At 45.4% G+C, this 16,128-nt stretch overlaps 1 protein-coding gene across 1 annotated transcript in view; it reads right to left on the reverse strand.

Moving 5' to 3' along the window:
• Positions 1–16,128, reverse strand: part of LOC147117608 (sodium-dependent dopamine transporter-like) — a 237,638-nt gene that overhangs the window by 183,670 nt on the left and 37,840 nt on the right. The window contains exons 7-8 of the mRNA XM_085989385.1: positions 11,050–11,153; positions 3,076–3,200 (exon numbers count right to left, since the gene is read on the reverse strand). Of these exons, the coding sequence (XP_085845511.1) occupies positions 3,076–3,200; positions 11,050–11,153 (229 nt within the window). The remainder of the gene's footprint in view (positions 1–3,075; positions 3,201–11,049; positions 11,154–16,128) is intronic.

The following is a 16,128-nucleotide window of genomic DNA, read 5'->3' on the forward strand; positions in this document are numbered from 1 at the left end:
GATTTCGCTGCATCACAGGTGGCTTCCAGCCAAGTGCTCAGTCATGCCATGCATTCACTGGCTGGTGTCATGCAGACACAGACCAGGGCCACACGGGCACTAACTGCTGCCACCCTCGCTGGATCGGCCAGGCATTGCCGGGGCACTCGCCGCACCGCAGCAGCCCAGCAGTCTGTGCTTCAGCAGATTGCTGCGCATGCTGCAGTGCTGGCCCGTGCGAGTGCCAATGTATCAGTCGACCAGGGAGTGCCTGTGATCTGTCAGGTTGGCAGCATTCCTGCAGCCAACACTGTCACTCCTCCATTGCAGCTGCCACCAGCCATTGGACAGACTGATGCCGCCCAAGCAGAGTTGGAGCAGTCAGCAGTCGGCCCCTCCAGGCCCAGAGCTGGTCCAGGCCGACCCCCAAGGGCACCTGCCGTCTCATCATCTGACCCTCAGCAGCCTTCCCCCAGCCTTGCTGCAGCCACTGGTGTCCCATTGAGGAGGAGCTGCAGGGCGGGTAGGGGCCAGTCACGGAAGCGAGATGGATCACCCTCGCAGGGGAAAAAGTAGAAGGTGTGGCCAAATGTTTTGTTTTATTTATAAAGGCCGAGACTGGTATATTTCTTTTATATTTAAAGGCCGAGACTGGTATATTTCTTTTATATTTAAAGGCCAAGACTGGTATATTTGTTTTATATTTAAAGGCCGAGACTGGTATATCTGTTTTATATATAAAGGCCGAGACTGGTGTATTTCTTTTATATGCAAAGGCCGAGACTGGTGTATTTGTGTTTTTGGGGGGGTTTCTCTCCATTAGTTTGTCATGTGGGAAGGGCACAGAGGTATCACAGTAAAAAATGTTCTTAAATCGCACTGTCCATGTTTTCTTTTGGAAGTCCTGGTTGCCCTGCTCGGCTGAGGGCTTGAGGAGCGGTTACATTAATCTTCTGCCATTGGCACAAGCCATTCCCTGAGAGGGGGCCTAGAACCGAGTTGCAATAAGCCGCCGACAGGCGGCCCTTGCACTTTCTGCCTCCCTCCCGTGCTGGTCCTCCTCCTCCTCCTCTGGTGGTCCTCCAATGTCTGCTGGCAGTGGCTGAGTCCTGCAGATAGCCAGGTTGTGCAGCATGCAGCACACGACAACGAAATGGGAGACTCGCTCAGGCGAGTACTGTAGAGCTCCCCCGGAACGATCCAAAAAGCGGATCCGTTGCTTCAGCACGCCAATTGTTTGCTCAATGATGTTCCTGGTTGCTTGATGGCTGTCATTGTATCCCTCTTCAGCAGGGGTGCTGGGCGCACGGAGCGGGGTCATCAGCCAGGTGCAGAAAGGATAGCCTTTGTCCCCGAGAAGCCATCCTCGTGGGTGAGGCTGGGCCTCGAACATGTCTGCCACAGAAGTCTGGCGCAGGATGAAGGCATCGTGGCTGCTGCCTGGAAAGCGGGCATTGACAGCTAGAATGAGCTGCCTGTGGTCACACACCAACTGCACATTGAGCGAATGGTAGCCCTTCCAGTTGTGGTAATCCTCAGCATTCTCTAGAGGTGCACGCAAAGCCACATGCGTGCAGTCAATGGCGCCCTGCACCATGGGGAAGCCCGCTAATACTGCAAAGCCAATTGCACACTCTTGCTGCTTGTCCACGGTCATGGGGAAGGAGATGAACTGACGTCTCCTTCTGAAAAGGGCATTGGTCACCTGATGGATGCAGCAATGTACCGCGAACTGGGAGATGTTGGAAATGTCCCCAGTAGCGGATTGGAAGGAGCCGGTGGCATAGAAGTTGAGAGCCACCGTCACCTTCACTGCCACCGACAGAGACGTCGTGCTCCTCAGCTGTGGCTGCAGATCTCCGCGAAGCAGGTGGCAGATCTCAATGACCACCGCCCTTTTGAATCGCAGCCTCCGAACACACTGCTCCTCAGACATGTTCAGATATGAGAACTGCTGGCGGTACACCCTGGGTGGGTAAGGCCTCCTTTGCTGACGCCTGTTGGCCCTTCTCCGTCTGGCACTCTCTCACGGCGTCTCTGAGCCCTTTGAATGCAATGGAGAAGCCCAACGTTTCCACCCATTGCAGCCCCCATTATATGTTTCCAATCAATGCTATGACACTGAAGTTAAAGACAAGTGCAAAGCTCTGGCCTGAAGCCACAAGTACCTGTGCGAGTGTTGAGCCAAACCAGAAAGCTCTCTACCTTTGTCTCTCTCCAAATATCCGTCTCGCACAAAGAAGGAGTGGAGCAAAATGGCTGCCATTTATACTGCAGGAGGAGTCCCCTTTAATTAGCGCCCCCCGCGCCTCGCAGCAACTGGGAACCGTTCCCCTCTACCAGTCGCGGGGGGCGCCAGGCGCACAATAGGCCGGCGCCACTGAATTTCCGGTTCGGGGCGCACAAAGGGCGTTGCACCACGAAATGACATCAGGATCTGCGCGCGCAGCTGAGCGCGCGCAAAGGTTTTGCGCCGCCGCTAAATCTTAACTGAATTTCGCGAGAGGCGCAGATCGCGCCGCGCCCGGGCGCTAGCCACTTAGCTCCCCACTTCTTCTCCTCCTAAGGCGCTAGCGGCTGGTGCAAACAACTGAATTTCTAGGCCTAAGAATCTAATGGAGGGAAACAAATTCAATCCTGGCTGGTCTAATGGACCAATAACTATTTAACCTCGGCACCCTATTCGACCCTGAGTTCAGTTTCACCCTCCACTGTGGAAGAGTGCACTGACAGTCACTGTCTAGACTCACACATGGGTGTTGCTGCTATAGCCCAGTATAATTCAGCACCTTCATGAGAGCAAATTGTAAAAAAACAAAAAGAAATCAAGATTTTCTAACTTCACAAAAAATTAATTTTGCAATGAGAAAATGGTGTGTAATCATTGTAGAGCTCCTTAAAACAAACATTGGTGAATTTGTTTTTGTGACTTAATCACCTATAAACTGTGATCTCATTCTCACTCATTTTATAAGTAGATAGGATTTTTCACTTGCAAAGAAAATGGTGAAGCACTGATCCAAGTTGTTTTTTTTGCACACAGCTATTTGGTGTACACTATGATAAGTGAAGGCAAAATCAGCTCTATGACCTTACCTCCAGTTGCCACATCCTCCAGTGCCACTCCATGCCGCTTTGACATGTAGCCCAAGAAAGAGAAGACAACAAAACCAGAGAAGAAGCTTGTCACGGAGTTGACGGAACTCGTAATGATGGCGTCCCTGAAAACAAAAGGGAGAGTCAAACACAATTTGAATCTTGGGGGGAAGGGAGAAATTGAGGGCCATCTATGATGTGTAGCACAGATTTTGCTACTCGTGGTGAGAAGACACAACCCCCTGATATGTTTAAAAACTCACAAACATACAAAGTAAGTATCTATGTGAGACATGTCAGTTACAGCAAACAATACATGGCTTCCGTCTAAGGCTGGAAAAGTAACAAGCAGTTTGGATCCCTAGGCAAGACTCCTTCACTAATTCCACAACACACTCCACAAAGCGACAGATAGACTGATACAAGAAGATGGGGGTACACCAAACCCACACCAGGTGCCATAAAAATAGCAACTCAAAACAGCAGTGCCCAGACTAGGTGGCGTGGCCTCCCCTCCCTTCGCAACCACTGCAAATTAAAAATCCTGATCCAAAATCAAGTAACAGAACTATATTAATGTATACAATTTTGTTACTGACACATTTGAGCCAGTAATGAAATGGTCTCTGCCACTGCACTGATACACATCAGGCGTCGCCTCCTAGTATTAGGCACAGAGGTCTGAGGCCTCGCCTGCACCTGATAGCAACTTTATTCAGAGAGGCCAGAAAGATGGCTGATGAGGGGTAGAAAAGTTGATGTACAGAAGAGGAAGAACAGCAACTTGCATTTACATAGCCCCTTTCATGTACTCAGGATGTCCCAAAATGCTTCACAACCAATGAATTACTTCTAAAATGTAGTTACCGTTGTTTTGTAAATAAACACATAAGGGGTGTTCTTCTGAGGTTGAGGTTAAGGCATATTCTGGAAAGAAGTATTTTGGCTGCAATGTGTAACAATATTGCAAATGTGTTCATGAAGATTTCTTCTGGTCAGTTTTTCTAGTTAAATGTAAAAACAAGTTTATGATTTCATTACATAAACCAACCAGGGGACATCTTGATGGTCACATTTATGATGTTGTTACACATAGGGTCCAGAGTGTTTCTTCCCTTCTTCTTACAGCAAATTAGAAGGAACTTTACTTTGCATCTTGTCGTAGTTTACACCTGAGCTGACCGGAGAGTACTTGATGTTGACATTGGGTTCCTGAAATGGGAATGTGCTCCATTTTCCAGTGCTAACATCACTTTCAGCACTGGAAAATGGAATGTTTTCCCAGTTCACCTTAATTCGTACAAAAATTCACCAAAATCATTTTTAACTACACTGCCTGTGACATCACAGAGTTGATTGTTACAACTGCGCACCTTGGAGCCAATTATTCATTTTTTTGGTGTGGGTCTCACTTCCAAACAGGACAGTGGGACCTGGGATACAGAGTAATCTTTCCTAGACATTAAAAATTGAACTGGCTGGTGAATGAAGGTTTGTGTATTTGTGCTTCCATGAATGCACAAAGCTTCTTTGTCACTAAGCTAAATGCAATATGCTGTCAACAGCATAACTTGGGTCCACTGGCTGTGCATCATATTTTACAGGTACCAATCTCTCTGGAATATAACAACATAATATTATTGTAACAATACTGAAAGATCAAGAGTAGCTTTATTATCTTGATATTTGACACTATTAATATGAATACTTTAAACATGCCTAAATCTAGCTATTATATATTAAAAATGGTATGCGGTTGCAACAATCTAATGGTATTACCACTGTAGGTGGTGCTGTGAGTGACTCATTTATGTAAGTGTGGCTCCCCATGATGTTACATGACTCATTAATCAGACTCAATAACAAGTGTGAGGAGCTCATGGACTTCTTTGTCTCTAAGATTGAGGCCATCCGTTCAGCTGCCTCTGCCACTTCCCTTCCTTCCCCTAGCCCACTGGACCAAACTTCCTCTAAGGTTTCCCCCTGCCCTAGCCCTGAACTCATGTCTTTCTCCAGTTTCTCTCCGATCGCCCCTCATGACCTCTCTGCGCTCATAGAAACATAGAAGATAGGAGCAGGAGTAGGCCATTCGGCCCCTCGAGCCTGTTCTGTCATTTAATGAGATCATGGCTGATCATCCAAATTCAGTACCCTGTCCCTGCCTTCTCTCCATATCCCTTGATCCCTTTAGCCTTAAAAAATATATCCAACTCCTTCTTGAATATATTTAATGAATTGGCCTCTACTGCCTTCTGTGGTAGAGAATTCCACAGGTTCACCGCTCTCTGGGTGAAGAAATTCCTCCTCATCTCTGTCCTAAATGGCCTACCCCTTATCCCTAGACTGTGACCCCTGGTTCTGGACTCCCCGGCCATCGGGAACATCCTTCCTGCATCTAGTCTGTCCCGTCCTGTTAGAATTTTATAAGTTTCAATGAGATCCCCTCTCATTCTTCTAAACTCCAGCGAGTATAAGCCCAATCAACCCAATCTCTCCTCATACGTCATTCCTGCCATCCCCGGTATCAGCCTGGTGAATCTTCGCTACATCCTTCCTCAGATAAGGCGACCAAAACTGCACACAATACTCAAGGTGCGGTCTCACCAAGGCCCTGTACAACTGCAGCAAGACATCCTTGTTCCTGTACTCGAACCCTCTCGCTATGAAGGCCAACATACAATTTGCCTTCTTAACCGCCTGCTGCACCTGCATGCTTACCTTCAGCGACTGGTGCACAAGGACACCCAGGTCTCGTTGCACTTCCCCTTCTCCCAATCTATTGCCATTCAGACAATCATCTTGTCCATGAGACCCACCTCCTGATCCCTCGAGCCTATTCCCAGCAAACTGCTGACCACCCATCTTCCTTTTCTGGCTCCCATGTTAGCTGATATTGTTAACGGTTCTCTCTCCTCAGGTACTGCCCCCCTCTCCCTCAAATCAGCCATCATCACCCCTCTCCTCAAAAAAAACCCTTGATCCCTCCGTCCTTGCAAACTACCGCTCCATCTCCAACCTCCCTTTCCTCTCCAAAGTCCTTGAACGTGTTGTCACCTGCCAAATCCGTGCCCATCTTTCCCGCAATTCCATGTTTGAACTCCTCCAATCAGGTTTCCACTCTTGCCACAATACCAAAATGGCTCTCATCAAAGTCACAAATGACATCCTTTGTGACTGTGACAAAGGTAAACTATCCCTCCTCGTCTTTCTTGACTTGTCTGCAGCCTTTGACGCGGTTGACCATTCCATCCTTCTCCCACGCCTCTCCACCGTCATCCAGCTGGGTCGGACTGCACTCACCTGGTTCTATTCTTATCTATCTAATCGTAGCCAGAGAATCATCTGCAACAGCTTCTCTTCCCTCTCATGCATCCTTACTTCCGGTATCCCCCAAGGATCTATCCTTGGCCCCTTCCTATTTCTCATCTACATGTTGCCCCTTGGCGACATCATCCAAAAACACAGCGTCAGTTTCCACATGTACGCTGACGACACCCAGCTCTACCTCGCTATCTCTTCTCTCGACCCATCCACGGTGTCTAAATTGTCAGACTGCTTGTCCGCCATCCAGTTCTGGATGAGCAGAAATTTTCTCCAATTAAATATCGGGAAGATTGAAGCCATTGTTTTCAGTCCCCGCCACAAACTCCGTTCCCCAGCCACTGACTCCATCCCTCTCCCTAACATCTGTCTGAGGTTGAATCACACTGTTCGCAACCTTGGTGTCATATTTGACCCTGAAATAAGCTTTCAACCACACATCCGCAGCATAACAATGACCGCCTATTTCCACCTCCGTAACATCGCCCGTCCCCGCCCTTGCCTCAGCTCATCTGCTGCTGAAACCCTCATCCATGCCTTTGTTACCTCTAGACTTGACTATTCCAGCGCACTCCTGGCTGGCCTCCCACATTCCACCCTATGTAAACTTGAGGTCATCCAAAACTCGGCTGCCGTGTCCTAACTCGCACCAAGTCCCGCTCGCCCATCTCCCCTGTGCTCGCTAACCTACATTGGTTCCCAGATAAGCAGCGAATCGATTTCAAAATTCTCATCCTTGTTTTCAAATCCCTCCACGGCCTCGCCCCTTCCTATCTCTGTAATCTCCTTCAGCCCCACAACCTCCCGAGATATCTGCGCTCCTCTAATTCTGCCCTCTTGAGCATCCCTGATTATAATTACTCAACCATTGGTGGCCGTGCCTTCAGTTGCCTAGGTCCTAAGCTCTGGAATTCCCTGCCTAAACCTCTCCAGCTCTCTACCTCTCTTTCCTCCTTTAAGATGCTCCTTAAAACCTACCTCTTTGATCAAGGTTTTGGTTACCTGCCCTAATTTATCCTTATGTGGCTCGGTGTCAAATTTTTTTTGTCTTATAATACTCCTGTGAAGCACCTTGGGACGTTTTACTATGTTAAAGGTGCTATATAAATACAAGTTGTTGTTGTTGTTGTTGCCGCCATTAATCTGCTTATTTTAACTTTCACAGCAATTCCTAATATCTGATAGTGCGTGACGCTGCACCAATGCAATTGCTGGAGCACTACAGATATCTTGGTAAAGGTGAATAAAGTGCTTTTTACTTTGTCCCTGGCCCAGCTGTTCAACCTGCCTTCTAAAATAATTTATGACCTCCACTCTCACCTACATTTTCTGAACAACAGCTGAATAATGACCCTGTAGCACTTTAGCCCAATTACTCAGATACATTTTGTATACATTCACCTCCTCTCCTCTCTCTGCTTCCCCTTCTTCCTCTAACCCCTTTCCCCCCTCTCAGCCCCTCCCCTTCTTCTCTATCCCTTCCCATTCTGATCTCCCTCCTCACTACCCCTTCCCTCCCTCAGGCACTCAGCCTCAGGCCATCTGCCTAACTTGCTCCCTTCGTATCCTGCTGATGCCACATTCCAGTCCTCCAGCAAAGATTTTTGGCTGCCTAGCCTACAGGCCTCCAATCCCCAAGACTTCTGTCACCGCTTCCTTGGGTAGAAGGTGCTTAACCTTGGGCTACCCATCTGCGTAAACTGCTCTCTCTTCTCAATGGCACAATTTGTGACCTCAGCCATTGGGCTTCTGGACTCCAGCCGACCTCCACTCTCCACTGCTCTAAAACATGTTGGCACAACTTCAGGCGTCATTCACCCGACTTCCACCCACCTCCTCCCCCCATCCAACCAACTTCTCCAAAACACACCTTTGTCCTCTTCTGCCAGTGTCCTAACAGCAACTGGCACTTTTCTCTTTTAAAGTGCTTATCCTGTTGGAATTGCACTTTAAGTGTTTTAAACTAAATGGCCTAGAAATTGAGTAGCCTTAGCGCCGCATTTGAGGCGCTAGAGAGCCTAGCGCTGGAGTTATGGCCAGTTTAGAAATTCCCTGGGGCCCCAGAATCGGCGGTAGACCAGTTGCGCTGCGCCGGCACCGATGACGTCATCGGTGTGCGCAGCGTCCCGGTTGCCGTGGTGACGGGCCCCAGCGCCGAAATTGAGTTGCGGCCGCCTCGCCAGTGGCAGCCACAACTAAGATTTTTTCAACCGAGTCTTCCCCGAGTTAGCGCCGGCGCATTAAGGTCGCGCGGCGGCCGGCCGCTTTCCCGCCGGCCGCCTGCCCGCACCTCCCTCCCCGGACTCCTCCACGCCCCCCCCCGCGGAACAGATGCGTCTGGCCTGCAAGCCCGGCACTTGTCCGAGGTGCCGGGCTCATTTTTTTCAATATTTGAACGGACAGCGGGCGGGTGCAGGCAGCTCCTCCTTAACTGAAGGAGGAGGCCTGCACTTCCCCAGCTTGCCGCACCACATTGGGTCCCGCAGCGCCGGATTAGCGCCGCAATGTGGCAGTCAGCGCCCATTGGGAGGCGCTCACGCCCGCCAGTAGCGCCGGCAGCCGTCTGGGCGCGGCGCTACTGAATTTTTGGCGCGCGCAGGGGGACTTAGCGCCGGCGCTAAATTTCCGGCGCTAAAGCCCTGGCGCGGCGCCAACTCAATTTCTAGGCCAATATCTGTTTCCCAGCTCTATGCTGGAAAAGAGACTATTTTTCAAAGTTTCAGGTACTGCAGATGGATGGACAACCTGAACAGATAAGAGGAGAACGCTAAGGACCCATCAAAAAGGCAGAGATGGGACTTAGAGCAAATAGGAGGAGAGGGGGAGAGAGCAGAGGTGTGAACACAAGGACACACTGTTCATTGGGAAACAGGCACAGCACACAGTGATAGTGCTATAGGATGGCAAACATACAGTGGGGCACAGGCAGAGGGCAAGAGACAGACAGACCATTGTACAGAGTGAATACACAGTGATGATGACAAGTAGGAGCTAGACTGCCTAAAAAAACATAACCACGAGGTACACAGCATGAATACAACAAGCTGGTACAGATTCTACAATGAGTGTAGTTGCTCATATTTCCATGCTACAGAACACAGGAAAGGAGAACACAGAAATGGCAATGTGGTACGGGTGACCCTTGTAGTCCATACATGTTATACAGCCATGATGGGCACAAGACAAAGGAGTTAGGTGGGACGGCCATGGGTAGACACAGCTAGATGGCATATCATTAATTGTACGCTAACAGGTGTGATACTTTTCGCTACAATGGATCGACAAACTACAAGAGCATTCCAAGTGCTTTAAGCCCATTACCCATGACTCACAATTCACCACTTAGCACCTAATATTATAGAAAAAACAGACATACACATTGTAAAAACACCAAAACAAGCAGAAGAGGAAAGAAAAAGACAGAGAGAAGGAATTCGAAAATAGAACAGATGCAGATGAAAGAAATGCCTCTTCACCTTGCCATGATTAATGATTAATAAAAATTTTAAATGATGAAACCATCTGCTTTCTCCTTTCCTCCCATGGGCATTCTTTCTTCTGTTTCTCCATTTTAGCTTTGATTTTATATTATTTCTTATCTATTTTCATTTAGAATTTCCTAGGTTCTCCTGATTTTCCACCATACATTTAGTGGGAGATTGGTAGAAACCCTGGAGAAATGGCCATTTGTTTGTTTCGGCAATGGTTTCCACCGATCTTCTGCCAAAGTTACGGGGTGGGGGATCAGGAGAACTCTGCGGAAATTCTACCCCTTTGTTTTTATCTGATAAAGTTACCTGCCTCTAACATCCTCCTATTTTTGATCTGAGACCCATATTATTCCAAATCTGTCCTTGCTTGGCTGAAATCTGATCTAAAGATCAACTTTTCAGCCTATCATTGAAGTTTGACCCGATTGGATCACTGCAAGGAAAGTTTACATGAATTTTCAGTTGACCCAAGGAGCACAAAATACTCAACATAACAATTTGATAACCCGGGTAAGTAGACATGCCAAAATAATTTACCTCCACAAAGCACCTAATGATAAAACACATAGTAGCAGAATACAATATTGTATATTCAAAATATAAATGTATTATCTACAAGATAGTGAATTTTCCTGTAAATTACTGTTATAAATAATATATTACAAGGCCTGTCATGTGATCCCATACCTTGAATATATCCTAAATGTAATGTACCATTTGATTAATGGTAATAACATATAATGTATCGTTTCTCAAGTGACATTACAGTCATCTCCAAATGGCTGCAGAAAAACTCCACAGCAAAGAAAACAATGTATCAGCTAACAGCTGGGCCTGAAACACGGAGATTGCCATAATTTCCTGATCGAGACCAGGGATCAATTACCTAACTGTGCAGAAGCAACAAAATAAGCATTCCTCCTCCCAGTCAGGAGGTTATTTCAACGTCTGTGGGGGTAAAATTGGGCCACGTTTTTCAAGTCACAAAAAGTGCCCAAATTAGCAGAGAAGGGTTCAGTTTTGGCTCTTGATAAGATAACTGGTAGAGAATGACCCAGATGGTGTTACCTAATAGACAGCCAATCTATAGGCAAGCTTTTGAATACTCCAAAAGGTATTAGGAGCATTGCACAAAGAAACCAAAGCTAGCAACATAGCCTACCTGTAGCAATTGTTATTAAATTTGTTATAGCTTGCAAATGCTATTAGTACACCAAAACCCACTCCAAGCGAGAAACATATCTGTGTGGCTGCATCTATCCAAACCTAAGAACAAAACAGATACACAAAGGAGAGAAAAAGAGCTGTTATTAGAGATAATTGCAGGAACCTATTCAGCACAGAGATGAAAGACAATATTAAAATAAGGGCAATTTTGTAAATTGTTGCGGTGTGCATCTGTACAATCTGTTTTGTAGGTTACCGCTCCATGTTTAGTTATTGGCAATCAGGGAAAGGATGCATAAATTGGTATCTTTTATATGTGTTTGCTTGCACAAGTTCAACATATTAGTATGAACACAACTGTGGAGTAAAGCACTGCGGGCAGGCAGTCAATAAATTTACAGAAAAATCTAACTGAAAATGGATTGAATTATTCAATATTGATCAGCTATTGACATTTAAAACATAAAGCTGGTATAGGTGCTATTGAAGAGTCAGGATCCATTTCCATGGCAACTTCTCTAAGTAAATAAAGTAATCAAAGCAAATGTCACCTTTCTCAGAACATCATTTTAAAGTATCTGTAAAATGTCTCCTTGCCACAACAATTAACATAGTGGTTATTGGAAATGACAAGCTGTCTATGTATTATTTTTCCTTCTATATAATTCCTTTCATAAAGTAAACAAGAATCTACCTTTTGCATACAAATTACTCAGACAACTAATCCTCTTTCTAAACTGTTTTTTATATTAGTATCTGTATAGAATCATAGAACGGTTACAGCACAGAAAGAGGCCATTTGGCCCATCGAGCCTGTGCCGGCTCTCTGCAAGAGCACTTCAGCTAGTCCCACTCCCCTGCCCTTTCCCCGTAGCCCTGCAAAAATGTTTCCTCCTGGTACTTATCCAATTCCCTTTTGAAAGCCATGACTGAATCTGCCTCCACCACCCGTTCAGGCTGTGCATTCCAGATCCTAACCACTCGCTGAGTAAAAAGGTTTTTCCTCATGTTGCCTTTGTTTCTTCTGCCAATCACCTTAAATCTGCGTCCTCTGGTTCTTGACCCTTCCGCCAATGGGAACAGTTTCTCTCTATCTATCTGTCTAGAGCCCTCATGATTTTGAACACCTCTATCAAATCTCCTCTCAACCTTCTCTGCTCCAAGGAGAACAACCCCAGCTTCTCCAGTCTATCCATATAACTGAAGTCCCTCATCCCTGGAACCATTCTTGTAAATCTTTTCTGCACCCTCTCTAAGGCCTTCACATCCTTCCTAAAGTGCAGTGCCCAGAATTGGACACAATACTCCAATTGAGGCCAAACCAGTGTTTTATAAAGTTTCATCATAACTTCCTTGCTTTAGTACTCGATGCCTCTATTTATAAAGCCCAGGATCCCGAATGCCTTTTTAACCACTTTCGCAACCTGCCCTGCCACCTGCAACGATTTGTGCACATATACACCCAGGTCTCTCTGTTTCTGCACCCCCTTTAGAATTGTACCCTTTAGTTTATATTGCCTCTCCTCGTTCTTCCTAACAAAATGTATCACTTTGCAATTTTCTGTGTTAAATTTCATCTGCCACGTGTCCACCCATTTCATCAGCCTATGTCCTCTTGAAGTCTATCACTATACTTCCAAGTTTTGTGTCATCTGCAAATTTTTAAATTGTGCCCTGTACACCCAAGTCCAAGTCATTAATATATATCAAGAAAAGCAGTGGTCCTAGTACCGACCCCTGGGGAACACCACTGTATACCTTCCTCCAGCCCGAAAAACAACCGTTCACCACTACACTCTGTTTCCTGTCACTGAGCCAATTTCATATCCATGCTGCCACTGGCCCATTTATTCCATGGGCTTCAACTTTGCTGGCAAGCCTATTATATGACACTTTATCAAACGCCTTTTGGAAGTCCATGTACACCACATCAACCGCATTGCCCTCATTAACCCTCTCTATTACCTCATTAAAAAAACTCAATCAAGTTAGTTAAACACGATTTGCCTTTAACAAATCCATGCTGGCTTTCCTTAATTAATCCACACTTGTCCAAGTGACTGTTAATTTTGTCCCAGATTATCATTTCTAAAAGCTTCCCCACTACCAAGGTTAAACTGACTGGCCTGTAGTTGCTGGGTTTATCCTTACACCCTCTTTTTGAACAAGGGTGTAACATTTGCAATTCTCCAGCCCTCTGGCACCACCCCCATAGCTAAGGAGGATTGGAAGATTATGGCCAGTACCTCCACATTTTCCAACCTTACCTCCCTCAGCATCCTAGGATGCATCCCATCCAGTCCTGGTGACTTATCTACTTTAAGTACACCCAGCCTTTCTAGTACCTCCTCTTTATCAATTTTTATCCCACCCAGTATCTCCACTACCTCCTCTTTCACCATGACTTTGAAAGCATCTTCTTCCTTGGTAAAGACAGATGCAAAGTACTCATTTAGTACCTCAGCCATGACGTCTGCCTCCAGCCGTAGAGCTCCATTTTGGTCCCTAATCGGCCCCACCCCTCCTCTTAATAACTGTTTACTATTTATATGCCGATAGAAGACTGGTGTAGATCCATCTATTATCTAGGGGACAATTTTCATTTGTTACTCCCGGCATTAATGGGGCAGTAATGGCCTCAAAATGAGGTTGGTAATCTTACTGACCCCTTAAGCTGGACAATGTGGCCGGAGCCATTTTGAAAGGGATGCCTTGATACAGCACACTGGATTAAGGCCTACCAATATTGGGCTGTACTGGCCGGCAGCAAGGTAACTGTGGTGGGGAGCAACTCATGATTGCGGAGGGGAAGGGTCCCAGGGTGGCAGTAGACCAGGATATTCTTGTGGGGCATGGAGGAACATTTCCTGCACCTCTGGGGCCCACAAAAATAATTCCAAGCTCACCTTTGCTATGCCTCTTCAGCTTCATCTCCCGTCGAACTGGTTGGAGGGTATATGGCGCACGCTCTAACCAGTGCCAACCTAAAATGGCAATCAGGTCCTAGGACTCTGATTTTCTTAATAAAAGAGGCCTACTGCCTGAAACAGGCAGGCACTTTGGGTGCCTGGCAGTAGGCCCCTTTGAAAATGGCACCAGTCAGAGTTGGATGTAGAACTGTTAATAGCAATCATCAATCAAAGAGAAATGCTACTAAAGAAGTTACTCAAACTTAAGATAGACATATCACTTGGATTTTCTGATTTAAATTAAAAGATCCTGAGGGAAGCTAAAGAAGAAACAGCAAAGGCTCTGATTATACTTTTCCAGAATTCTGTCGAAACAGAAATTGTTCCAGGGTATTGGAAGATGTCAAATGTGACTTCCCATTTTGAGTAAGAAAGCAGGGCTAAGTCAATAAATTATATGTCATTTAGGCTTACTTCAGTCACGCTAGGAACTTCCTTGGGGGTTCTCTCAATTGACCGCCATAACTTCAGCGGAGTTGAGAAACCCCATTTACACCTCTATCCTGGATTTCTGCCAAAGTTACAGTGGCCGATCAGGAGAACCCTCCATGCTAGCTAGAGTCCACAACATGGGGTGAAATGACTAAGCACTTGGAGAAAAAAGAGTTAATTAGAGCCAGTCAGCATAGGATTCTAAGGTCAGGTCATGGTTGGTGAACCTTGTAGAATTCTTTGAAGAAATAACAGAGAAGGATAGTTAGAAGAAATGCATTGGGGTGGTTTATATAGATTTTTAAAAAGCATTTCATAAGCAACAATATGAGAAACTTATGGTAAGATAATGGCATGAGGAATTAAGAGAAATGTGTCTACATGGATAGAGAAATGTAGGAGTGCAGAAAGCAAAAAACAAGGATAAAAGAAAGTTTCTCCGATTGGAAAGATGTGGTTAGTGGTGTTCCACATAGATCTGTGTTAGGGACCACTCTGATTTGCTATGTATACATATGATCTGGACTTAGATATTGAGGGAACAATATCAAAATTTGAAGATGACATCAAAATGGAGGGTAATGCAAATTGTGATGAAGATTGTGAAAGACAGCAGGAGGACATAGATAGGCTCGTAGGATGGGCAAAAAGATAGCTGGTGCAGTTCAATGTAGAATAATGTGATGTTATATGTTTGAAAATAAGAATAAGGAAAGGAAATACATCTTAAGTGGTTAGATTTTAAATGAAGTAGAGGAGCAGTGGGACCTGAGTGTGCAGATACATGGATAATTTAAAAAAGCAGCACAAGCAGATATGACCATAAAAAAGAAAAGGGAATACTTGGTTTTGTACTTAGAGGAATACAATACAAAAGGAAGGAGATAACGTTAAACTTTTACAAGACCTTGGTTAGATTGCAATTGGAGTATTGTTTACAGATTTGAGCACCCTTTTATAGGAAGGATATGAAAGCAAAGGAAAATGTGCAGCACAGATTCACTGGGATGTTGCCAGAGATGAAGGGTTACAGTTATGAAGTGAGACTTGAGATGTTAGGGCATTTTTCATGAGAGTTGAGAAGATTAAAGTGCAACCTGATAGTCATCAAGAAAATGAAGGGCTATCGTAAGATAGTGATAGATTATGTCTACTGGTTAGTCAGATGGTGACAAAGGGGCACAAATTTAAGATAATTACAAAAGAATTAAAGAGGAGGTTAGAAAATAATTCTTTACACAAACAGTGGTTAGGATGTGAACATTTCTACCACAAACCATTGTTGGAGCAGGGTCCATACATTCTTTTAAAAGGGAAATAGATAGTTAATTGAAAAACTGGAACATTAAAGGGTATGGAGAATGAACAAGAGAGTGGGATTAGATTAAATGGGTCATATGGAGAAAAACACTGGTGCAGACTTGGTGAGCTAAAGGCCTGTTTCTGTGCTGTAACATTATGATTCTAGCTGTTTTGCCACCACACAGTACATGCTCAGAATTTCTTCTCTAGCTTATGTGCTATGGACTGTGATGTGTTATCTATGTTTAAACAGCTCAAAGTCTGATTATCATTCTATCATTTTGCCGAGGCAATCAACAGGCTAATGAATTTGATGCCTTCCAATCGCCTACATACAGCTGAATTCCAATAACTAATTTATCGAGCTATTC

Source organism: Somniosus microcephalus, chromosome 5 (assembly GCF_052327205.1).
Source record: "Somniosus microcephalus isolate GS21.2 chromosome 5, FLI_Smic_1.0, whole genome shotgun sequence".
Classification (NCBI taxonomy): domain Eukaryota; kingdom Metazoa; phylum Chordata; class Chondrichthyes; order Squaliformes; family Somniosidae; genus Somniosus; species Somniosus microcephalus.